Raw genomic sequence first — 26,086 nt, forward strand, 5'->3', positions numbered from 1 at the left:
TTTGCAGTGGTAATCATTCTTATAAGTTTAGTGTGTTTCTTTTAAGACTTTATTCTCTCTCTCTCTCTATATATATATACACATATGTACACACATTATGTACGTTTGTAAATAGTTGGATTTGTTTTAGGATTTTTTTTTACATAAATGAAATGAGATGTAATATGTTGTGTGCAGAGGGTTTTTTCTTTCTATTAATATATCTTGGAGATTTTTCCATGTTATTACATTATGTAGATATAATCCTTTAATCTACTGATTAGTATTACAATATAAGGGTCTACTATGAGTTATTTAACCATACTCTCATTAGTGGGCTTTTACTTACTGTAATTAGTGTTTTTCTGTTGCAAACAGTACATCCTGTACACACCCCATGTGTATATATACAAGTATTTCTCTAAGGTAAATACATAAAGGTAGAATTACTGAACTGAAAAGTATGTATGTTTTTAATTTTATTAGAGGCTACCAAATTTCCTACAAAAAAGCTGTGTCAGTTGGCACTTCTACGAACCGTATATCGTGGCATTCTGTGCCCCCCATAGTCTTGCTAGCATAGGATAATAAATGTTTTCTTAATTTTGATGGGAGACAAATAAGAAGATATTGTTTTAGTTTATATCTTTTCATATGCTTATAAGCCATATGCATAATTTTCTTTTATGATTACTGTTTTATATCCTTTGTCAATTTTTCTGTTGGGTTATTGATTCTTCTTTTATATTGATTTTTAGAAACTCATATATTATGGGCAAAGTACTTGTTGTATATGTTCTAATATTTCCCCTCTGTCTGTAGCTTACCATTTAGCTTTTTAACAATTAATTAACTTTATCTTTTAGAGCAGTTTTAGAGTCACAGAAAAACTGATGGAAAGTACCGTGAGTTCCAACATACCGCCTGTCCCCATACATGCAGAACCTCCTCGACTGTCCACATCCTGCAGCACAGTGGTGCATTTGTTACAATCAATGCTCTACAGTGACACATCATTATCACCCAAAGTCTGTAGTTTACATTACGCTTGACTCTTGGCATTTAAACTTTCATATGATGTATTTTATTTTATTGAAATTTAAAACTTAAATGAAGGCAACTTTATCAATTTTTTTTTCTTAAGACTTTCTAAATTTTTTATTTTGACCAGGTTTTTTAGTACTCCTGTTTCAAGATTATTATCATAGCCCCTCTATAATTTCTTGTAGTATTTTTTTAATTTAAAAATTTTATATTAGCTCTTTAATTGAAGGGGGTCATGGAGTGGGTTAGGGAATTAACGTTTATCCACTAATGGTCAGTTTTTGCAAAACCATTTAAAATGGTACTTTTATCATAAACAAAATTCCTGTATATATAGTCTATTTCCTGATTCTCTATTCTTTTATGAAGGCATCTGTCTGACTTGCACAATATTTTTGAAAAAAGTAACAGTTTTATTGAAGTATAATTGGATACAATGTCAGAAAACAAATTTGGACCTAGATAAGGAAAGGCTTTATTCAGAAGAAAGACTATTGTAATAGGGAGAACACTCTGATCTCATAAATCTGGAAGCGTTTCAAAATCAAACAGAAAAAGATTTTTCTTTTATAGGGTAAAGGTGGGGGCAAGCAGAGATAAGCAGAATCTTTTAAGGGGAAGCTGGATAAGTAAGGGGAAATGACCAGCAAGATCTGATAGGAGAGTGACCTGCTGTGGTCAGCTGATTTCCAGGAGAAGCTGAAGGAGAGGAGGGGCACTTTCTCTTTTTTTGTGGGGACAAGCAGAGTTCAGGGGCCTTGCTAAGGTTTGGGTAAGACAAAGCAAAAGGTAAGAAATAGGCAGTTATGAACACTTGGTCAACAATAAACTACACACGTTTAAAGCACACAAGTTGATGAGTTTTGACATATGCATACATATATGAAACCATCACCACAGTCAAGATAATGAACATATCATCAGCCTTGAAAGTTCTTTGTGACCCTTGGTAATCCCTTCTTCCCACCCCTTTTTGTTCCTCCATCCTTCTGAGGCAATCAGCAATCTGCTTCCTGTCATTATACATTGGTGTGCATTTCCTAGAGTTTCATATAAGTGGAACGACACTTTTTTTCTGGCTTCATTCACTCGGCATAATTACTTTGTGATTCATCATGTTGCTACTGTGTCAGTAGTTCATTCCTTTTTATTGTTGTTTATGGTTGAGTAGTATGGATAGACTACAGTTTATCTATTCATCTGTTGATGTATATTTGGGCCATTTCCAGTTTTTGGCTATTACACATAAAGCTGCTGTGAACATTTACATACAAGTCTTTATATGGACTTATGTTTTCATTTCTCTTGGGTAAATACCTTGGAGTGAGATGACTGGGTCATATGGTGGTGTATATTTAACTTTTCAAGAATTTACAAACTGTTTTCCAAAGTGGTTGTACCATATTACATTCCCAGTACTAGTGTATGAGAGTTCTAGTTCTTTCACATTCTTGCCACCACTTCATATGGTCAGTCTTTTCAATTTTAGCCATTCTATTAGGTGTGACGTTGTGCCTCATTGAGGTTTTAATTTGAATTTCCCTAATGACTAGTAATATTGAACATGTTTTCATGTGCTTATTTGCCATCTGTTTATCTTTTTTGGTTACATGTCTGTTAAACTCTTTTCTCCATTTTAAAGATTGGGTTATTTTCTTATTATTGAGTTTTGAGAGTACTTCTTATATTCTGGTTACAAGTCCTTTATCAGATATATGGTGTGCAAATATATTCTCCCAATCTGTAGCTTGACTTTTAATTACCTTAACAGTATCTTTTGAAGAGTAGACATTTTATATTTTGGTGAAGCCCATTTTATCAATTTGTGCTTTTGTGTGTTGTGCTTTTGGTGTTGTATCTAAGAAATCTTTGCCTAATCCAAGGTTGGAAAAGTTTTCTCCTAGAAGCTTTATAGTTTTAGGTTTTACATTTAGATCTATGATCCATTCTAACTTAATTTTTTGTATGGTGCTAGGTATAGACTATAGCTCATTTATTTTAACATTTTTATTTTGAAATAATTATAAACTGACAGGAAGTTGCAAATGTATTTTTCACCCAGTTTTCCCTAAAGGTGACATCTTATACAGCTGTAGTACAGTATAAAACCCAGGACATTGACATTGGTACTTTAACTAGATTGCAGACTTTATTCAGTTTTTACCATTTTTAACCTGCATTTGTGTGTGTGTCAATGTAGTTTTATCCCCTATATAGATTTATGTAACCACCACCTCAGTTAAAATACAGAAGTATTCCATCACCACAAAAGAACTCCCTCCTGCTACCTCTTTGTATTCACACCCACCCCAGCTCCAGCCCTTATCCTTGTCCCTGGCTACCTCTTATGTGTTCTCCATCTGTGGTTTTGCCATTTCAATAATGTTGTATAAATGGAATCATACAATATATAACCTTTTGAGACTGAGTTTTTCACTAAGTTTAATGCCTTTGAGGTCAATCTAGGTTGTTGCATGTATTAATACTTCATTCCTTTTTATTGCTGAGTAATATTCCATTGTATCGCCATTACTGCAGAGAACTTGGAATAATGTTTATGCTGGTATTTCTACTAGCCCAGAGGTCCTGTCTGGAGTTTGTTTAAACATTCACTCATCAAAGGACATTTGGGTTGTTTCTAACATTTTGCTATTATGAATAAAGCTGCTATGAATGTATTTCATTGTTTATCATCAAAGAATTAAAGAAAAATATGGTCTTCATCAGTAAACAGATAAAGAATCTTAGCAGAGAAATGTAAACTAAAAAAGGACCAAATGGAAATTATAGAACTAAAAAGTCTAATAAATGAAAGATTCACTGAATAGAATTAATAATAGACTAAGATGGCAGAAAAAAGAGTCAATGAACATGAAGTAGGGAAAAAGAAATAATCCAATCTAAAGAACAAAATAGGAAAGGTTAAAGAAAAGTCAACAGAGCATCAGGGACATGTAGGCAATATCAAATAGTATCATGTAACTATAAGTGAAATCCCAGGAGGAGAGTGAGAATGAGAGGGAAAAAATATTTAAAGAAATAATGGCTGAAAATTTCCCAAATTAAGGAAGAACATTGAGTTACAATTCCAAAATAGTAAGTGAATCCAAATCAGAATGTTTACAAGGAAAGTTCACCGAGGCACATTGTAATCAAAGTGCTGAGATAAACAGAAAATAATGAAAAAAGCCAGAAGACAATCGGGAACAATTATGTGCATGGCAGCAGCAGATTTCTTCTCTGAAACAGTAAGGGCCAGAAGACAGAGGAACAGCGAATTTACTGTTCTGAAAGGAAAAAACTGTCAACCTAGAATTATATACATAGGAAAAATATGCTTCAAAAATTAAGGAAAGCTTCTTTCCCCTGCACCTCTCTCTTCCTCTCCCCTATCTTCTCTCCCTTTTCCCCTTCTCCTTCCCTTCTCAAACAATTCAGACCTGAAGACGTTAGTTGGAACATAAGAGAGTAGGTATCTCTGTGGGTGGGAGGTTGGGGAGGTGTGCGGAGCCACAGTGGCTCAAAGTGGAGTGAGAGAAGGCAAGTTAGATACAAAGAATGGTCACATAAGGTGAAGACCCACCCAACAGAGAAGTCAGACTGAGCATGGAGAGAAATGCATTCATGGATGCTTAATTTCCTGTGATCATTAAGCATACTGTTATGGACTGAATGTGTCCCCCCAAAATTCATATGTTGAAGCCCTAACCGCACCCCCCCACCCTCCCTTGCCCCCAGTGTATTTGGAGATGGAGCCGCTAGGGAAGTAATTAAGGTTAAATGAGGTCATAAGGGTGGGGTCCTGATCTGATAGGATTAGTGTCCTTATAAGAAGAGACACTAGAATTGTATGGTGATGGATGGTAACTAGACTTATGGTGATGATCACTTTATAGTGTATACAAATACCAATTATATTGTTGTACACCTGAAATTTATACAAGGTTATATACCAGTTTTACCTTAAAAAAACAAAAACCTCCAGAAAACGTGACCATGCAGTTTTTGTGGTACCAGCCCTGCCCTTCTCTTGCTTGCTGGGAATTATAAAACCCAAGACTGGAAACTAGAACCTACCCTGGGCAGCCTCTCTGAGAAGATGCATTGTCTTCCTCTCCCCCTGCTGCTCTTTCTCCTGTGCTCCAGAGCTGAACCTGGAGAGATCATCGGGGGCACAGAGTGCAAGGCACACTCCCACCCCTACGTGGCCCACCTGGAAATTGTCACTCCCCAAGATGATCTGGTGAATTGTGGTGGTTTCCTGATAAGACAAGATTTTGTGCTCACAGCTGCTTGCTCCTCAGGAAGGTCTATATTGGTCACCCTTGGAGCCCATAACATAAAAGAAGAAGACACATGGCAGAAGCTTGAGGTTATAAAACAATTCTCTCATCCAAAATATGAGGGCTTTGTTGTTTGCCATGACATCATGCTACTAAAGTTGAAGGAGCAAGCCAACCTGACCCTGACCGTGGGGACACTCCTTCTTCTACCCCAGTTCTGCTTCATCCCACCTGAGAGAAGGTGCTGGGTGGCTGGCTGGGGAATAACCGAAGTGGAGGAATCAGGCTCCTACACTCTGCAAGAGGTGAAGCTGAGACTTGTGGATCCCCAGGCCTGCAGACACTTCACAACTTTTGACCACAATCTCCAGCTGTGTGTTGGCAATCCCAGGAAGACAAAATCTACATTTAAGGGAGACTCAGGGGGCCCTCTTCTGTGTGTTGGAGTGGCCCAGGGCACTGTCTCCTATGGATGGTGGGACGCAAAGCCCCCTGCTGTATTCACCCAGATCTCCCATTACCGGCCCTGGATCAGTGGGGTCCTAAAGTGAATTAACCTTGGAGCCTGGGCCAGCCTGAGGGGAAGGGAATCTGGAATTGGACCTGAGCAGGTTCTCTGTGCCACTCACTCTGGAGCTGCCTCTGGTTCCTGCTGAAGTCCTGTCATATCCCTAAGCTTCAAGAAGTTTCTTCCAGGTCACAGAATTCTCAATAAACCTCAATAAAGACCCAGCTTCCAGAAAAAAAAAAAAAAAAAGACACTGGGGAGCTCACCTGTTCTCTCTCTGAACACTTCCCCTGAAGAAAGGCCATGTGAGCACACAGCAAGAAGGCAGCTGTCTACAAGCCAGGAAGAGAGTCCTCACCAGAAGCCGAATTGGCTGGAACTTTGATCTTGGTCCTCTAGCCTCCAGAGCTGTGGCATAGTAAATTTCTTTTGTTTAAGCCACCAGTTTATGGTATCTTGCCCTGGCAGTCCTAGCAGACTAAAATACTGTATGATTTCAGTCCTTTGAAATATGTTGAGACCTAAATAGTTGTGGCTAAAGAGTCACTGTTGAATCCGAAAGGATAGTAAGTGACTGTTTCTAGAGAGTAACTGCTCTAGCCAGGTTAGAAAGAAGTAGATTTTGTGGTCTAAGATAAGAATTTTATTGATGGATATTGATGATGACTCATTTCTTTATTGACAGTCATTTTCTGTTCATAGGAATGTGAATTGGACCCTTGTTGTGAAGGAAGTACTTGTAAGCTTAAAACATTTGCTGAATGTGCATATGGTGACTGTTGTCAAGACTGTCGGGTAAGAAATTCCTCCCTATTTGGAAAAAAAAATAGAAAAAGGAAAAATACACATATATCAAAATTGTTTTCTCTAATTTGTAAGAGATTTTTATTACATGATTATATGTATATGATTACTATTTTTATTACATGATTATATGAAAAATTTGATGCCACTTGTTTGCAATTTTGTATCACAATCTTTTATGACATATAGTCTAGTGAGATTTTTTCCTAAGTAAAAACTTTTTTTTCTAATTTGAGTCATCTATATTTTTTTATTAAAAATTTAACAATACCAAAGTATAGAAAGTAGACAGTGAAGGACCCTCTATCATTTTACCCTCCTCAGTTAGCCATTGCTGATAATTTGTTATTAACTTAGTCACTTTTTCCTATACAAATGTGAGTATGCGTGTGTGTGTGTGTGTGTGTCTGTGGGTAAGTGGGTAAACCTGATACACTTATTTTTACTACTTGCTTTTTTCAATAAGATGCCATGGAGTTTCATTTCTGTAGTTCTACATGGTTATCTGGTTAGTACTCCTTTGTATGACTATACATTAATTTCTTTACCAAGTTAACTAATGATGGACATTTAGATCACTTCCAATTTTTGTTTATAAGTGGGATTGTGGGGGCAGAGTATGCATATTAAAATTTTTGACACATATTTTATATACCTTCCGCAATGAGCCAGTCTGTACTTGCCAGTGTGCTCAGGTGCTTGTTTCCTCATGCTGACATTAGTTGTGAGCAAGTGCTATAATCCTGGTTAGTTTGATAGATGTCAAGTGCTTTTATATCTGTTTAATTTGCATTGCTTTTGCAATTCATTTATCAATGAAGTTATGTTTTCTCATTTTTCATATTTCATGACTCTTACAAATTGGTTCTTATTGGCCTTTGTTCCTGTTTCTATTGGGTTATTTAATCTTTTGTTGTTAGAACTTTTAAATTTTTTTTTTGAGGGACAATGGTCCTGAGCTAACATCTGTTGCCAGTCTTTCTCTTTTTGCTTGAGGAAGATTGCCCCTGTGCTAACATCTGTGCCAGTCTTTCCTCCATTTTGTGTATGGGACGCCACCACACCATTGGCTTGATGAGCTGTGTGTAGGTCCGTGCCTGGGATTCGAACCCGTGAACCCTGGGCTGCCAAAGTGGAACATGCAAACTTAACCACTATGCCACCAGGCCGGCCCTTGTTAGAACTTTTTATAGATATTAATAAGGTGGTTTTGAATTTGAGTAATTTGTAGGAATTGTCCTGATATTCCTGTTCAATTTGAATTTTATTACTCTAGTTCCTTCCAGGAGGTACTTTATGCCGAGGAAAAACCAATGAATGTGATCTTCCAGAATATTGCAATGGTTCTTCTCAGTTCTGTCAGCCAGATGTTTTTATTCAGAATGGACATCCTTGCCAGAATAACAAAGCCTATTGTTACAATGGTGTGTGCCAGTATTATGATGCTCAGTGTCAAGTCATCTTTGGCTCAAGTAAGATCTTTTATTTATAATTGATTGCTTTGGTTTTATTTTTCTTTAGTTTTTGTTAAAAATGGAATTAAAAAATTGTTGCTAAAATTGAAGTTCTCCTGTTTCCTCTCTCCTGTCATATCTCCCTTCTTCATTCTCCATTAGGCAGTCATCATTGTAAATTTGAAGGTGTCCCTATTCAGTTGGTGATTTTTGCTTTTATTCTCTCTCTATCACCTATGTATCCTATGTATATAAACAATATTTTATATATACACACACAGTATCATATTCTAGTTTTAATAAATTCATATAAATAGTACAGGGATATACATATAGGTTTACTATTTTCATTGTTCACTCAAAATGTTTTTGAGATCCATCTGTATTGATACATTTAGATCATGGTGCCTTAGAGTATTCCGTTATATAAATGGAATCCATTATCTTACTGATAGATACTTAGGATGTTTTTAATTTTTTTGGTTTCTTTTTTTAAAGTTTTCATTTTTATCAAAGTTGTACATACACATAGGTTAAAGAGCCAAATTATTTACAAGGTTTTATGAAAAAATAAAGTGTACTCCCACCTAATATCCCCATCCCTTGAGGCAACCACTTTTACCTTTTCTAGCTGACTATTTTGTTACTTGCTCCAGGTCTTTAGATAATCTCTTGGTAATGCTACTTTTTAATTTTTCATTGTAGGTATTAACTATTAGTTTCTCACTATGCAAGATGAGAATTTAGTTTCTTTCCTTCTCTTCTCTCAACTCTTGTCAACTCTCATCATACTTATTCTTATTTTCCATTCTCCATCCTCTTAATGTGGCTTAATTGTAATTTTAGTTAAAGCAGTGCTGCCTGTTGTGATATTGTGATTTATAACAAAAAATATATATTTGATCTTCATCTAGTTCCTGGCACCAAGCTCCTAAAACCCTTGGAATTTCCTAAGTCCTGAGAGCCATAAAAGTCTCTTTTGTTATGTCAGTGAGATGACTTTGGAAAGCCCCTTGGTAACCTAAGGATGGAGGCTGATTGCCCAGGAACCAGCCCTGTGATTAGAGAGTTGGAACTTTCAGTCCTTCCAGCTCCAGGGAGGAGAGAGGGTCTGGAGATTGAGTCCAGTCACCAATGGCCAATGATTTAATCAATTCTGCCTATGTAATGAAGCCACCATAAAACCCCAAAAGGACAGGGTTTGAAGAGCTTCCAGCTTGGTGAACATGTGGAGATTTGGGGAGAGTGTCGCACTTGGAGAGGGCATGGAAGCCCTGTGCCCTTTCCCCATACCTTCCCCAATGCATCCCTTCCATCTGGCTGTTCCTGAGTTATATCCTTTTATAATAAACCCCTAATCTAGCAAGTAAAATGTTTCTCTGAGTTCTGTGAGCTACTCTAGCAAGTTAATCAACCGAAGGAGAGGTTTGTGGGAACCTCCTATCTACAGCTTGTTGGTTGGAAGCACAGGTGACAACCTGGACTTGTGATTGGCCCCTGAAGTGAGGGAGTGGGGTGGGAAGGGCAATCTTGTGGTGTGACTGCGCCCCTTAACCTGTAAGATCTGATGCTGTCTTCAGGAAGATAGTGTCAGAATTGAGTACAATTGTAGGACATCCAACTGGTGTTGGAGAATTACTTGGTGGTGTGGAAAAAACACACACGGTGGAACTGTATATTATATAATAGTCATATTAGTGCTATTCACAGCTGAGCTATGTAGTAAGTTACAACTGCTTTCTTGCTTTTTTTTTTCCTCTTGAGTTAATAATTCTCTCTCTCTCTTTTTGGGTTTGGTTAGTTTTCTGTGTTCTTGCCACTAATTGAACTGCAAATTGTTCCCCAGTGGCTTTCAGGTGATTAGAGGCATCAGGTATTCTGCTAATTTCAACCTGTTTGAAGACGTCTGACTAGGAGGCCCCTAATTCTCTTTAATCTTGATTGGTTGTCCTCTGTATTTAGAGAAACAGAACAAATAGGAGGATATATATACATACACATATGTATGTATATATGATTTATTATAAGGAATTGGCTCACACAATCCTGGAGGCTGGTAGGTCCCAGATCTGCAGAGTGAGTCAGCAAGCTGTAGAGTCAGGAGAGCCAATGGTGTAGTTCCAGTCCAAGGGCTGGCAGGCCTGAGACCCAGGGGGACTGGATGATTCAGTTCAAGTCTGAAAGTGTCCCAATCTGAAGGCCCTCAGGAAGAATTCCATCTTACTCAAGGAGGGTCAGCTTTTTTGTTCTATGTTCTATCAGGCTCTCAACTGATTGGATGAGGTCTACTCATATTAGGGAGGGCAAAATGCTTTACCCCGCCTACCAATTTAAATATTAATCTCATCTAAAGCACTATTACGCAATAATATAAAATAATGTTTGACCAAATATCTGGGTACCCTGTAGCTCAGTCAAGTAGACATATAAAATTAACCATCACAAGTTGGCCCCTTGTCAACTTGGCACCCGTACACATCTCCTTACACCGTATGTAATCTCCAAAAGAAGAAAATAACAAGGTTATAATTCCACTTAATATGATACAACTATCCTGTGTATAACCATAAATGCACTAGACCCTTCCTAAGAGGAAGAGGTAAAGTCCTGGAGTGATGTTTACTTTTCTCCTTGATAACTCCTAACTTAAACACTAGGATGTAAAATGAACAATATTTATACTATCATATAAAGTGAATACATCTTATGTTACATGATAAGGGAATAAGAGAGGGAACAAAACAGGGATATTATATGTGTATATATTATCACAAATATATTTATAACAAAAAAGGAAGATATATTCATGACAATTCAAGTCCTCATTTCTGTAACTAGACATGTGGTCAATAGCTGGTATTTTAATAACCTTCTTCATTATCATTCCATATACCCTTTGCCTTCAGCAAGCATCTCAGCTGATTGTGGTTCTTCACCTGGTGAGGTGACCGAAACCTTTATTCCTAAAAGCTCTGGGCCATTAGGAGTCCTGCCTGGATTGAGTTGTTGTAGTTTTCCATTAACATTAGTCATAGGTCGTGGTAGTACTAAGAGATGCCCTCAGGTATCTCCTGTATTCAGACATACTCTTCCTTACCTCTGTTGTTGTCCAATTACCCCTTGGTAGTCGGGATCAGTCACCCCAGCCAGCACAGTAGCTCCCTTCTTTGCCTATTCATTCAGAGGCTTGAGGAATCTAGAGTGGCTGAGCCGCAGTCTTAACTTCCAGTGCAATGGAATCATTGTTGTGTCTCCTGATGGAAGCATTATGCCCTCTAGAATTAAGACCTCTAGGCCAGCAGAGCATAAGGTTGTGGGAACAGGAAGCAAAAATTTTGCTGGTGGGTCAGTGGGAGAAATAGTGAGTGGTACCTCTCCACTTCCACCTCTTGATTCCTGGACCTATGAATCTTGGCTATGGGAGAAAAAACACCATATATTGAATGCTGATTCAGAGTATATTCAGCCTTCTGGAGAACTTTGCTCCTTCCTGCAAGGTATTGCCACCTAGCTGGCACTATAACTGAGTCTTCAAAAGGCCATTCCACCATTCCATCAAATTGGCCACTTTAGGGTGGTGGGGAATGTGGTAAGACCAGTGAATTCCATGATCATGGACCCATTGCCACACTTCATTTGCTGTGGAGTGAGTTCTTTGAGGAGTAGCAAATCTGTGTGCAATAACATGATGGTAGATAAGACATTCTGTCAATCCATGTATGGTAGTTTTGGCAGAAGTGTTGCATACAGGGAAGGCAATCCTTATCCAGAGTAAGTAAGAACGAAAACTGCTTCTGCTATGATGGAAAGGGTCCAATGTAATAAACCTACCACCAGGTAGCTGGCTGATCACCCCGAGAAATGGTGCCATATTGAGGACTCAGTGTTGGTCTCTGCTGCTGGCAGATTGGGTACTCAGCAGTGGCCATACCCAGGTTGGCTTTGATGAGTGGAAATCCATGTTGCTGCAGCAATGCCTAACCTCCATCCCTGTCACCATAGCCCCTTACTCATGACCCCATTGGGCAATGGCACAGATGACTGGGGAAAGAAGTTGACTGGTATCCACAGAATGGGTCATCCTAGCCACTTGATTATTAAAATCCTTTCTTCTTGATGTCACCTTTTGGTGAGCATTCACATGGAACACAAATATCTTCATGTGTTTTGCCCATAAAGAGATATCTTGTAGAAGGGAGAGGAGATTAAGATCCTTGCAAACTAAATTATGACATAGGGCTGGAGAGTTACTATACTCTTGAGAGAGGACAGTGAAGGTGTATTGTGGGCCTTGCCAGCTGAAAGCAACTGCTTTAGGTGGTCCTTATTGACCAAAATGGAGAAAAAGCATTTTGCCAGTTCAATATCTGCATACCAGGTACCAGGAGATAGGTTAATTTGCTCAAGCAATGAAACCATAATTGCTATAGCAGCTGCAAGTACAGTCACCCCCTGGCTAAATTTATGATCATCTACTGTCATTCTCCAAGATCCCTTTTCTTCTGCACAGGCTAGATAGGCGAGTTGAATTGGAATGTGGTGGGAATCACCACCCCTGCATCTTTCAAGTCTTTCATGGTGGTATTAATCTTTGCAGTCCTTCTAGGATTGTCGTATTACTTTTGGTTTACTGCATTCCTTGGTAGTGTCAGTTTTAGTGGCTTCCGCTTGGCCCGTCTCATCATGATAACGCTTACTCCACAGGTCAGGGAACCAATGTGGGGATTCTGCTAGCTGCTGATTATGCCTACTCCAATTATGTAGTCTGGAACTGGGGAAATAATCACAGGATGGGTTTGGGGACCCGTTGGGCCTACTGTGATATGGACCTGAGCTAAAACTCCATTCATCACCTGGTCTCCATAAGTCCCTACTCTGACTGGTAGGCCACAGTGAAGTTTTGGGTCTCCTGGAGTTAGTGTCGGTTCAGAGCCAGCGTCCAGCAGTCCCTGAAAGGTCTGAGTATTTCCTTTTCCACAATGCTGTGTTACCTGGTAAAAAGACATAGGTCTTGTTGGGGAAGGATGGGAGATTAACAGGATAAATTTTTGGCAGTGCATCAGGGTCCTTCCTGAAGGGGACCCATCCTCTCCTTCGTTTAGGGGGTTCTGGGTCTATAATATGGCTCAAGTCTGGGACTTGATTGAGGGCTCATGATTGTTTATTTGATTCAGGTTAGACTTTTGTTCACTTGACCTGGAACTTTTCTGCTTATACAGATCTAGTAAGAATTTACTAGTAGACTTCCTATCTTTTCACTTCTTGGAACTCTGTGATCAACTAACCAGTGCCATAGGTCTGTGCAAATCAGACTTTTCTAATTGCCCCTTTGACTCTCCTGTCCATTACGGTATCAATGGTCACCTTGCCTTTGCAATTGAGTGCCTTTGTACCTGGCCCTTGCCACTGGGGATCCAGTTACTCCCAGTGCATTTAAGTTCCCCAATTCAGTAACCATAGTTACTAATGTAAAGTGGCCTACAGAAAAGAGCGATCAGAGAGCTGTATTTTAGGTATGTTGGGGCTCCCCTCACACATTTATTTCTCACAGTCATGGTGAGAGGTATGTCTTCTGGATCCTCCTAGAGTGAGTGAGTAGGTCTTAAATGGCAAATCCACTCTAGCATTACAGTCTCTGTAAACTCATGGATCTCTTTTCTATATTAAACCAAGACAGGTCCAGCATTTCCAACTTGCTCACTGTGGGCCGCCGTTTGGTCCGTATTTCAGCCAACCAGTCACACAAACTGTTACAGCCCTTTCTAACTCCCCTTGCTACAACATTAAATGCAGACTCTGCTTAGTGAGCCCATATCAATAAATTCAGCCTATCCAACTTTATGTTTCTTCTACCGTTATCCCACATCTTTAATATCCATTCTCCCACATGTTTTCTAGATTTCTGTGTGTATAAATTTGAAAATCCAAGTAGTTCTTTTGGTATGTAGTGCACTCCTCATGAGTCACACTTATTACATCACCTTTAGGGGCCTGCTGGTACTTGAGTCTAGTTGTAGGTCTAGAAGCAAAAAGGGGAGATGGGGGTGAGTTCTGATGAGAGTCAGCATTGTTTTACATGGCAACTTTCTCAGAGATGCCACTACAATTTCCTCAGGCTTATTCCCCTTAGATGAGGGTGTAGATACTGCTGCTTCCCCTGACAAAGAAGACTCATCAGAATTTAGGGGCTCACTGTCCCCAGCTCCATCAGAATCTTTCAACACGTCCTCATTCCAACTTTCAGGATCTCATTCTTTCTCAATCAATGCCTTTACCTTAACAGTAGACACCCTGTGAGGCTGGGAGTTCAACTTGGGGCTATAATTCAGCTAGTTGCAGAATGAGATTCTGGGTTTGATTTTCAGTAGTCTCAGCCCTATCACTACAGGAGATAGTGGTCTCCTTCAGGGCGCACATAGAAGCTTTCAGATCATTCATGCAGTGCTTGAGCTGGGAATTGGAATACCTGAGCTCGTCCTCCCTGCCTCAACTCCCTATTTTGTCTAGTGATATCAGGAGCAATCAGCCAATCTCATTATACTCATTAATTTGACAAAAATATTCAAAAGTATCATATACACAGCACCCAGATCCTTGCTTCCATAAGTGATTGAATAGGAGTCTCCAATGGTGATATTTTGTGTATATCTATTATCAGATAGTGCTGTAGACTGTGAGTACTCTCTTTACTACTGGAAATAGTCATTAGCATCTTTAAATGTAATCAGGTTATAGAACCAATTCCAGAAACCCCAGAACCAATTCAGACAACTCATCCTTAAGCTTCTTGTCTTCTAGAACCACTCTTGGTACCAAAATCTGTACTAGTCAGGGTTCTTCAGAGAAACAGAAAAAATACGATGTATGTAGATAGAGAGATAGATACGTGCGTACATACATACATACATAGATATAGATATTAAGGAATTGGCTTATATGATATTGGAGGCTGACAAGTCCCTAGAACTGCAGTTGTAAGCTGGAGACCCAGGGTAGCTGGTAGTGTAGTTCCACTCTGATTTTAAATGCGTGAGAACCAGGAGAGCCAGTGGTAGAGTTCCAATTCCAAGGCTATCAGGCTTGAGACCTAGGAAGAGCTGGTGTTTCAGTTTGACTCTGGAGGCAGGAAAAAACCTGATGTCCCAGTCTATAGGCTGCTAGGAAGTACTCCCTCTTATTCAAGTCAAGGTCAGCCTTTCTGTTCTATTCAGGTTTGAGCTAATTGGATGGGGCCTACCCACCTTAGGGAGGGCCATCTGCTTTACTGAGTCTACTGATTTAAATGTTAATCTCTTCCAAAAACACTATCACAGAACACGCAGAATAATGTTGGGCCAAATATCTGGGCTCCTTGTGGCACAATCAAGATTGACAGGTGAAATTAACCATCACACCCCTGTATCTAGTCCCAACTCTTATCCTGAGATTTTCTTCTCACAATAATCCCGAAGAGGTCCATTGTCTGTCTCCTGTTTGTATTTCCCACTTGCTGTTTCCTGTCTCTCTCTCTCTGTCTAGATTTATTTCTTCCTTTACATGGAGCTTTCCTTTTAGTAGTTTTCCTAGAAATCTTGAATTAGAGGTAAACTTCTTGAGATCTTGGAAGTAGGAAAATATTTTTGTTTTATCTAAGTACTTGATTGGTAGTTTAGCTGGATTGGAAATCATTTGTCCTCACAATTTTGAAGTCATTGCTTCATGGTCTTTTAGCTTCCAGAGTTGCTGTTGAGAAGTCTGACGCCATTCTGATTCTTGTATATGACTTTTTTTTCCTCTCTCTCTCGGAAGGCTTGAAGGATCGTCTCTTCAAGGTGATATACCTTGATGTTGGTCTGTTTTTATCCATTGTGTTGTGTCCTTCCTTGGTGGGTGCATTCAATTTGCCAACTCATATCTTTAGTTCTGGAATTTTTTTTTCTGGTTTCTTTTTCTAGATCACATATTATTTGGATATTGGATTTCCTGGATTTTCTTATCTTTTTTTTCCTGTTTTCCATCTTTGTTTTTTGTGCCTGCTTTCTGGCAACTTCTTCAACTTCATCTTCTAATTCTTTTACTGAGGTTTTCATCTCAGGTACCACAGTTTTAGTTGTTATGAGCTCTTATGTTCTCTGAGTGTTTTCACACTTCTTTTTAAGAAATAATATTCTGTTCTTGTTCCATGCATGGAACATCTATCTCTCCTGTCTCTCAGTATATTAATGATAATTTTTTAAACTTTTCTTTTCTCTGCATAATCTGTATTCCAAGTTACCATTTTTGTGTGTTTGGTTATCTGTTTTTTATATTAGAAGTTTTCCTCAGATGTCTCATAGGAAGATACCTGATTTCCCCAAGAGAAGGAAACAAGGACCAGATGGGTAACTCTGGGTTCTTGGGTGAGGCTTGGTAACTACGCTTTCCTACAGGGTGACATGGCTGAGCTTTGTAATTGGGGAAATGCTGAAATCCGCATCTTTAGGTTTTTTTCGTTTTGGGCTTGTTAGATTCCCTTGTGAGGACCTTATCTGTCTCCAGTCTGGAGGGTAAAGGCCTGGAGAATTCTGGAAGCTGCCAGCGTTCTGAGAGTGAAGAGGAGAGTGGGGAGGATCAGGCTGGGGATCTCAGAATTAGGTAGACAAATGTCCAATTCATCCCCTTATTTTTGGAATAGTTTCTCTGCTCATTTACTGTACTTAGTATCTCTGAGTCCTGAACCTCTGTGTTTAGTCTACCCGGAGAATACACTTCAAGTCTTTTGCCAGGGTAGAGAAGGGCCAGTCACCTGACTGCACAAAGAGCCGACCTGATCTGGGGCTCTAGCTGCTTCTTCAGTGGTCTTTAAGCTTCTTTTCTTTATTTTAGCCACCTGCCCCTCCTTACCCCTATGTTCAGAGGTATCTGGTACTATCAATTTCTTATCTTTGGGGATTTCTGTGGTATAAAAAGGATTAATCTCAGCTGTCTGCACTGTCCGCTTAGAATTTGTTATTTTCAGATACACTGAGTCATTTACCACTTACCCGTCTGCTTTTCAGCTGCTATTTTGTGCTGTCTCCTCTCCCATTTCCTCTGTCTGTGTGAGTTTATGAATTAAAAAAAAAAATCCATTTTCTTTTATCTAAGTGGGATTTCTGGAGGGAGGGAAAATAAATAACATGTTCAAACTTTTTGCCTGAAATCTGCTGATGGCTCATAATTTTAAAGATACAGTCAATTAGTTCAGGTGTAATAGGTCTAGTTTTCATTCTTATGAGGTTTTTAACTTATGGATATGAAAGTCCTTTACTAGCTTACGCATTCTCAAATTCCTTATTTTTTATAGTAAACACTAAATATTTATTAAAAAATGAAGAGTTTGAGAGGGAATGTATAAGAGAAGGTGTTGATATTTATTATCAGATTTGGGCCTTAAAACAACCTCGTGAGGAAGCTAAGGCTCAGAGAAATAATGGTTTGCTCGAGGTCACAGAAATCAGCAAAACCATGATCTTAACCACCATGGCATGATGAGCTAATGAATACTACTGCTAGAATTTATAAAGGATATCATTAAAAGAAAATAACTTTGATTAGTTTACTTTCTTAAATGAAAATAGTTCATGTTTTTTGAAATATTGAAAATACACATAATCACAAAGTAGAAAATAAATATTGCCCATCTTCTTAATATCCTGGATAAATAACCACTGTTAAAAATTTGATGGCTATTTCTCACATCTTTTTCTATGCCTTTATGAGTGCATGTGTATATAATATGCAAAAATGGATCATACTGCTTCAAAACAACCAATTTTTCAAAATTAACAATAAATCATGAATACTTTTCCGTGTCATTAAGTATTTTTCTATAACATCATGTTAATGACATAGTACAATTTATTTAACTAGTCAGCAATGCTGATTGTGAATATCTGTATAGTTTATTTTAGTCTTCACAGTAAATTCCCAGAAGTGGAATTGCAGTGTTAAAGACCATGTTCTTTAAAGGCTTTTACGATATTTCCACATAATCTCCAGAATTATTGTACCATTTAGTCTCTTATTAGCTATACATAAGTGTGTTTATTTCCTCAAATATTTCCAATGCTGTGTTTCCATTTAAAAAAAAGCCCTGCTCACTTAATAAGTACGAGCCATATTTTTATCGTTTTTAAATATGCATTTTTATTACTAGGGTTTGAATTTTTTTCACATTGATATTGACCATTTGTATTTTTCTTAAGTCTTGCCTGTTCCTGTCCTTAGTTCATTTTTCTACTAAGGTACTTATTCCTTGTTACTTTATTTTAAAAGTTTTTTTATGATTAAGGATATTAACTATTTTTCATATGTTGCCATTTTCTCTCATTTTGTCCTTTGTCTTTTAGTTTTGTTTGTTTTCTTGATATTATCAAAAATTTTTTCTCATTTAATTTATGTTGTCACTTGTGGTTTCTGTCTTTGGTGTCATGCTTAGAAATTCTCCTTCCTCAGAGTTTTTACTTGGTCTTCTGCTACTCTTATGATTTGTTTTTACATATTTAAGTCTTTAGTTCTGGGATTTATTGAACATTCAGTTTTCCTGCTGATTTGAAATAGTACTTTTATCAACATGCCAAACATCATGTATACTTGGATCTATTTCTGGATTTTGTGTTTTGTTCCAGTAGTCGGCTGAAAGAAGAAGACATTCTTGTGATTCTTTTTATAGAATTATTTGATGGAAAATCCTGACTTTTACTGTTATTTCATAGGCCAAAATATATCCTTCCAGAACTTGAGTACATGTAGAGGGAATGAGAAGAGATGAGGCAAGAGTTAGAAGTCAGATTTAGACTTTTCCAGGAATTTTGACTATATCCTCCAGATTGCTAACCCTAACCTTTTCTGGGTCATGGATTTCAGGTTACAATTTTTCCCCTAGAAGTGGGGAACCATCTTCTGCCCTAGATAATGGAGAGCCATGGATTTTAAGCCTAGAAATGGCGTGATTAGATTTGCGCTTGGGATTTCTTTGGCAACATTGTGGAGAAGAGTACTGAGGGAGCAGAGAAAGGATATCAAGTAGCTGCTATGTAGTAGTTCTTTTTTTAAAAAATTATTTTATTGAGGTCATATTGGTTTATAACACTGTATAATTTCAGGTGTACATTATTATATATCAGTTTCTGTATAGACTGCATTGTGCTCACCACGAATAGTCTAGTTTTTATCCATCACTGTACACATCTGCCCTTTTACCCATTTCGCCCTACCCCCGAACCCCCTTCCCCTCCGGTAACCACTAATCTGTTCTCCTTATCCATGTGTTTGTTTATCTTCCACATATGAGTGAAATCGTACGGTGTTTGTTTTTGTCTGGCTTATTTCGCTTAACATAATACCCTCAAGGTCCATCCATGTTGTTGCAAATGGGACAATTTTGTCTTTTTAAATGGCTGAGTAGTATTCCATTGTATATATATACCACATCTTCTTTATCCATTCATCTGCTGATGGGTATTTGGGTTGCTTCCATGTTTTGCCTATTGCGAATAATGCTGCAATGAACACAGGGGTGCATGAATCTCTTTGTATTGTTGATTTCATGTTCTTTGGATAAATACCTGGTAGTGGGATAACTAGATCATATGATATTTCTATTTTTAATTTTTTTTTTTTTTTTTTTTTTTTTTTTTGCTGAGGAAGACGGCCCTGGGCTAACATCCGTGCCCATCTTCCTCCACTTTATATGGGACGCCGCCACAGCATGGCTCACCAAGCAGTGCGTCGGTGCGCGCCCGGGATCCGAACCAGCGAACCCCGGGCCGCCGCAGCGGAGCGCGCGCACTTAACCGCTTGCGCCACCGGGCCGGCCCCTATTTTTAATTTTTTGAGAAGTCTCCGTATTGTTTTCCTTAGTGACTGCACCAGTTTGCATTTCCAACTGCAGTGTATGAGGGTTCCCTTTTCTCCACATCCTCTCCAACATTTGTTATTTTTTGTCTTGTTAATTATAGCCATTCTGCCGGGTGTAAGGTGATACTGTAGTTTTGATTTGCGTTTCCCTAATAATTAGTGATGTTGAACATCTTTTCATGTACCTGTTGGCCATCTATATATCTTCTTTGGAAAAACGTCTGTTCATATCCTCTGCCCATTTTTTGATTGGGTTGTTTGATTTTTTGTTTTTGAGTTGCATGAGTTCTTTATATGTTTTGGAAATTAACCCCTTGTCAGATATATGATTTGCAAATATTTTCTCCCAGTTGGTGGGTTGTCTTTTCGTTTTGTTCATGATTTCTTTTTCTTTGCAGAAGCTTTTTAGTCTGATATAGTTCCATTTGTTTATTTTTTCTTTTGTTTCCCTTGCCTGAGTACTCATAATATTTGAAAAGATACTGCTAAGACCGATGTCAAAGAGTGTACTGCCTATATTTTCTTCCAGGAGTTTTATGGTTTGTGGCCTTGCATTCAAGTCTCTAATCCATTTTGAGTTAATTTTTGTGTATGCTGTAAGATAGTGGTCTACTTTCATTCTTTTGCTTGTGGCTGTCCAGTTTTCCCAACAACATTTGTTAAGGAGACTTTCTTTTATAATTTTATTTATTTATTTATTTTTCCCCCCAAAGCCCCAGTAGATAGTTGTATGTCATAGCTGCACATCCTTCTAGTTGCTGTATGTGGGACGCGGCCTCAGCACGGCCGGAGAAGCGGTGCGTCGGTGCGCACCCGGGATCCGAACCCGGGCCGCCAGCAGTGGAGCGCACGCACTTAACCGCTAAGCCACGGGGCCAGCCCAAGGAGACTTTCTTTTATCCATTGTATGTTCTTGGCTCCTTTGTCAAAAATTTGCTGCCCATAGATGTGAGGTTTTATTTCTGGGCTTTTGATTCTATTCCATTGATCTGTGTGTCTGTTTTTTGTGCCAGTACTATGCTGTTTTGGTTACTATAGCTTTGTAGTGTATTTTGAAATCAGGAATTGTGATAGATTACATCATGTTCTCATGTTCACTACCCAAAAACTAATTACAATCCATTACCACACACATGTGCCTAATCATCCCCTCTGGTAACCACCAATCCAATCTCTGTCTCTATGTGTTTGTTTGTTGTTGTTTTTATCTACTGCTTAATCAGTGAGGTCATAAGATATTTGACCTTCTCCCTCTGAATTATTTCACTTAGCATAATACCCTCAGTGTCCATCCATGTTGTCACAAATGGCTGGATTTCATCCTTTCTTGTGGTTGAGTAGTATTCCATTGTATATATATACCACATCTTCATCCATTCGTCCCTTGATGGGCACTTAGGTTGCTTCCAAGTCTTGGCTATTGTGAATAATGCTGCAGTGAACACAGGGGTGCATGTATCTTTAAGCATTGGTGTTTTCAAGTTCTTTGGATAAATATCCAGCAGTGGAATAGCTGGATCATATGGTAGTACTATCCTTAACTTTTTGAGGAATCTCTAAACTGTTTTCCATAGAGGTTACACCAGTTTGCACTCCCACCAGCAGTGTATGAGAGTTCCCTTCTGTCCACATCCTCTCCAACACTTGTTGTTTCCTGTCTTGTTAATTATAGCCATTCTGACGGGCACGAGTTGATATCTCATTGTCATTTTGATTTGCATTTCCCTGATAATTAATGATATTGAACATCTTTTCATGTGCTTGTTGGCCAGCTGTATATCTTCTTTGGAGAAATGTCTGTTCAGATCTTTTTCCCGTTTTTTAATGGAGTTGTTGGTTTTTTTGTTGTTGAGATATATGAGTTCTTTATATATTTTGGAGATTAACCCCTTATCAGATATATGGTTTGCAAATATTTTCTCCCAATTGTTAGGTTGTCGTTTCATTTTGTTGATGGTTTCCTTTGCTGTGCAGAAGCTTTTTGGTTTGATGTAGTCCCATTTGTTTATTTTTTCTATTATTTCTCTTGCCCCATCAGACATAGTGCTTGAAAATATGTCACTAAGACTGATGTCGAAGAGTGTACTGACTATGTTTTCGTCTAGAATTTTCATGGTTTCAGGTCTTACATTCAAGTCTTTAATCCATTTTGAGTTAATTTTTATGTATGGTGCAAGAGAATGGTCTACTTTCATTTTTTTGCATGTGACCGGCCAGTTTTCCCAACACCATTTGTTGAAGAGACTTTCCTTTCTCCATTGTATGCTCTTGGCTCCTTTGTCCAAGATTAGCTGTCCATAGATGTGTGGGTTTATTTCTGGGCTTTCGATTCTATTGCATTGATCTGTGTGTCTGTTTTTTGTGCCAGTACCATGCTGTTTTGGTTACTATAGCTTTGTAGTATATTTTAAAATCAGGAATTGTGATACCTCCAGCTTTGTTCTTTTTTCTCTGGATTCCTTTGGCTATTCGGGGTCTTTTGTTGTTCCATATAAATTTTATGATTCTTTGTTCGAGTCTGTGAAAAATGTTGGAACTTTGATAGGGATTGCATTGAATCTATAGATTGCCTTAGGAAGTATGGACATCTTTAACTATGTTTTTTTTTGTGAGGAGATCAGCCCTGTGCTAACATCTGCCAATCCTCCTTTTTTTTTTTTTGCTGAAGAAGACTGGCCCTGGGCCAACATCCGTGCACATCTTCCTCCACTTTATATGGGACGCCGCCACAGCATGGCCTAACAAGCAGTGCATCGGTTTGCGCCTGGGATCCGAACTGGCGAAGCCCAGGCCACTGCAACGGAGCGCGTGCGCTTAACAGCTTGTGCCACTGGCTGGTCCCTCATCTTAACTATGTTAATTCTTCCAATCCAAGAGCATGGAATATCTTTCCATTTCTTGGTGTTTTCTTCACTTTCTTTCAGCAGTGTTTCATAGTGTTCAGTGTACAGATCTTTCACCTATTTAGTTAAGTTTATTCCTAGGTATTTTATTCTTTTTGTTGCAATTGTATTCTTAATTTATCTTTCTGCTACTTTGTTAATATCGTATAGAAATGCAACTGATTTTTGTATGTTGATTTTGTATCCTGCAACTTTACCGTATTCGTTTATTACTTCTAAAAGTTTTTTGGTGGATTCTTTGGGGTTTTCTATATCTAAAATCATGTCATCTGCAAATAGTGACAGTTTCACTTCTTCTTCCTTTCCAATTTGGATCCCTTTTATTTCTTTTTCGTGTCTGATTGCTCTGGCTAGGACTTCCAATACTATGTTAAATAGGAGTGGTGACAGTGGGCATCCTTGTCTGGTTCCTGTTCTGAGAGGGATAGCTTTCAGTTTTTCACCGTTGAGGATGATATTAGCTGTGGGGTTGTCATATATGGCCTTTATTATGTTGAGGTACTTCTATACCCATTTTATTCAGAGTTTTTATCATAAATGGATGCTGTATCTTGTCAAATGCTTTCTCTGCATCTATTGAGATGATTATGTGATTTTTATTCTTCCTTTTATTAATGTGGTGTATCACATTGATTGATTTGGGAATGTTGAACCATCCCTGCATCCCTAGAATAAATCACACCTGATCATGGTGTATAATCTTTTTATGTATTGTTGTGTGCGATTTGCTAGTATTTTGTTGAGGATTTTTGCATCGATGTTCATCAGTGATATTGGCCTGTAATTTTCTTTTTTTGTGGTGTTCTTGTCTGGTTTTGGTATAAGGGTAATGTCGGCTTTGTAGAATGAGTTAGGGAGCTTCCCCTCCTCTTCAATTTTTTGGAGGATTTTGAGAAGGATAGGTGTTTAGTCTTCTTTGAATGTTTGGTAGAATTCACCAGGGAAGCCATCTGGTCCTGGACTTTTATTTTTGGGGAGATTTTTGATTACTGTTTGATCTCCTTACTGGTGATTGGTCTATTCAAATTCTCTATTTCTTCTTGATCCAGTTTTGGAAGGTAGTATGATTCTAAGAATCTTCCATTTCTTCCAGATTGTCCAATTTGTTGGCATATAGCTTTTCATAGTATTCTGTTATAATCTTTTGTATTTCTGAGGTGTCTGTTGTAATTTATCCTCTTTCATTTCTGATTTTACTTATTTGAGCCTTCTCTCTTTTTTTCTTGGTCAGTATAGCTAAAGGTTTGTCGATTTTGTTTATCTTTGCAAAGAACCAGCACTTGGTTTTATTAATTTTTCCTATGGTTTTTTTAGTTTCTATTTCATTATTTCTCCTCTAATTTTTATTATTTCTCTCCTTCTTCTGATTTTGGGCTTTGTTTGTTCTTCTTTTTCTAGTTCTGTTAGGTGTAGTATAAAATTAGTTAAATGAGGTTTTTCTTGTTTTTTGAGATAGGCCTGTATTGCTGTAAATTTCCGTCTTAGTACCACTTTTGCTGCATCCCTTAAGAGTTGATATGTTATGTTTTTTTTTTGTTTTGTTTTTGTTTTTGTGAGGAAGATCAGCCCTGAGCTAACATTCATGGCCATCCTCCTCTTTTTGCTGAGGAAGACCAGCCCTGAGCTAACATCTATTGCTAATCCTCCTCTTTTTTTTTAATCCCTTTTTCTCCCCAAAGCCCCAGCAGATAGTTGTATGTCATAATTGCACATCCTTCTAGTTGCTGTATGTGGGACACCGCCTCAGCATGCCTGGACAAGCGGTGCGTCAGTGCGTGCCCGGGATCTGAACCCGGGCCCCCAGTAGTGGAGTGCGCGCACTTAACCGCTAAGCCACGGGGCCGGCCCTGGTATGTTATGTTTTCACTTTCATTTGTCTCCAGGCACTTTTTGATTTCTCCTTTTATTTCTTCATTCATCCAGCGGTTGTTCAGTAGCATGTTGTTTAATGTCCCCATTTTTGTGTTTTTCCTAGCTTTTTTCTTTTTTTTTATTGTGAGGAGATCAGCCCTGTGCTAACATCTGCCAATCCTCCTCTTTTTTTGCTGAGGAAGACTGGCCCTGGGCTAACATCCTTGCCAATCTTCCTCCACTTTATATGGGACGCTGCCACAGCATGGCTTGCCAAGCAGTGCATCAGTGCATGCCCGGGATCCGAACTGGTGAACGCCGGGCCGCCGCAGCGGAGCGTGCGCACTTAACTGCTTGCGCCACCAGGCTGGCCCCCTAGCTTTCTTCTTATAGTTGGTTTCTAGTTTCATATCATTGTGGTCTGAAAAGATGCTTGAGATGATTTCAATTTTCTTAAATTTATTGAAGCTTGCCTTGTTTCACAACATATGTTCTATCTTTGAGAATGTTGTTTGTGCACTTGAGAAGACTATGGATTCTGCTGTTTTTGGATGGAATTTGTTATATATATCTAAGTCCATCTGGTCCAATGTTTCACTTAAGGCCATTGTTTCCTTATTGACCTTCTGGATGATCTACCCATTGATGTAAGTGGGGTGTTGCCATCTTATTGTGCTGCCATCAATCTCCCTTTAGGTCTGTTAATGGTTGCTTTATGTACTTTGGTGCTCCTGTGTTAGGTGCATATATATTCATAAGTGTTATGTCCTCTTGGTGGAATGTCCCTTTTATCATTATATACTGCTCCTCTTTGTCTCTCATTGCCTTTTTTATCTTGAAGTCTACTTTGTCTGATATAAGTATGGCAACATCTGCTTTCTTTTGCTTGCCATTTGCTTGGAGTATCGTCTTCCTTCACTCTGAGTCTCTGTTTGTCATTAGAGCTGAGATGTGTTTCCTGGAGGCAGCATATTGTTGGATCTTGTTTTTTAATCCATCCAGCTACTCTGTGTCTTTTGATAGGAGAATTCAATCCATTTACATTTAGAGTGATTATTGATATATGAGGGCTTAATACTGCCATTTTATGTCTTGTTTTCTGGTTGTTTTATATTTCCATTGTTTCTTTTCCTTGTATTTTTGACTGCCATTTCAGTTTGGTGGTTTCTGTGATGGTTTTCTCAGTTTTCTCTTTATTTACTATTTGTGGCTCTGCTCTGATTTTTTGTTTACTGGTTACCATGAGGTTTATATAAAAGATCTCATAGATGAGATAGTCCATTTTCTCATAGCCTCTTATATCCATTGGCCTAAGCAGGTTCCAGCCTTTTCCTCTTCCCCTTCTGAGTTATTGTTGTCACACATTATTCTTTTTTGTGTTGTGAGTTTATGACTAAATTA

The 26,086-nt window shown here is 38.4% G+C and overlaps 2 protein-coding genes across 2 annotated transcripts in view; both read left to right on the forward strand.

The window, feature by feature from the left end:
* ADAM9 (ADAM metallopeptidase domain 9) overlaps window positions 1-26,086 on the forward strand; it is a 148,625-nt gene that overhangs the window by 61,538 nt on the left and 61,001 nt on the right. Inside the window, exons 13-14 of the mRNA XM_058525256.1 lie at window positions 6,517-6,609; window positions 7,895-8,090. Of these exons, the coding sequence (XP_058381239.1) occupies window positions 6,517-6,609; window positions 7,895-8,090 (289 nt within the window). The remainder of the gene's footprint in view (window positions 1-6,516; window positions 6,610-7,894; window positions 8,091-26,086) is intronic.
* LOC131394052 (chymase-like) lies at window positions 203-6,496 on the forward strand. Its single transcript, XM_058525258.1, has one exon. It carries the CDS (start codon window positions 5,123-5,125, stop codon window positions 5,855-5,857), a length of 735 nt encoding a protein of 244 aa, XP_058381241.1. The 5' UTR covers window positions 203-5,122; the 3' UTR covers window positions 5,858-6,496.

The sequence above is a fragment of the Diceros bicornis genome, chromosome 29 (assembly GCF_020826845.1).
Source record: "Diceros bicornis minor isolate mBicDic1 chromosome 29, mDicBic1.mat.cur, whole genome shotgun sequence".
Taxonomy (NCBI): domain Eukaryota; kingdom Metazoa; phylum Chordata; class Mammalia; order Perissodactyla; family Rhinocerotidae; genus Diceros; species Diceros bicornis.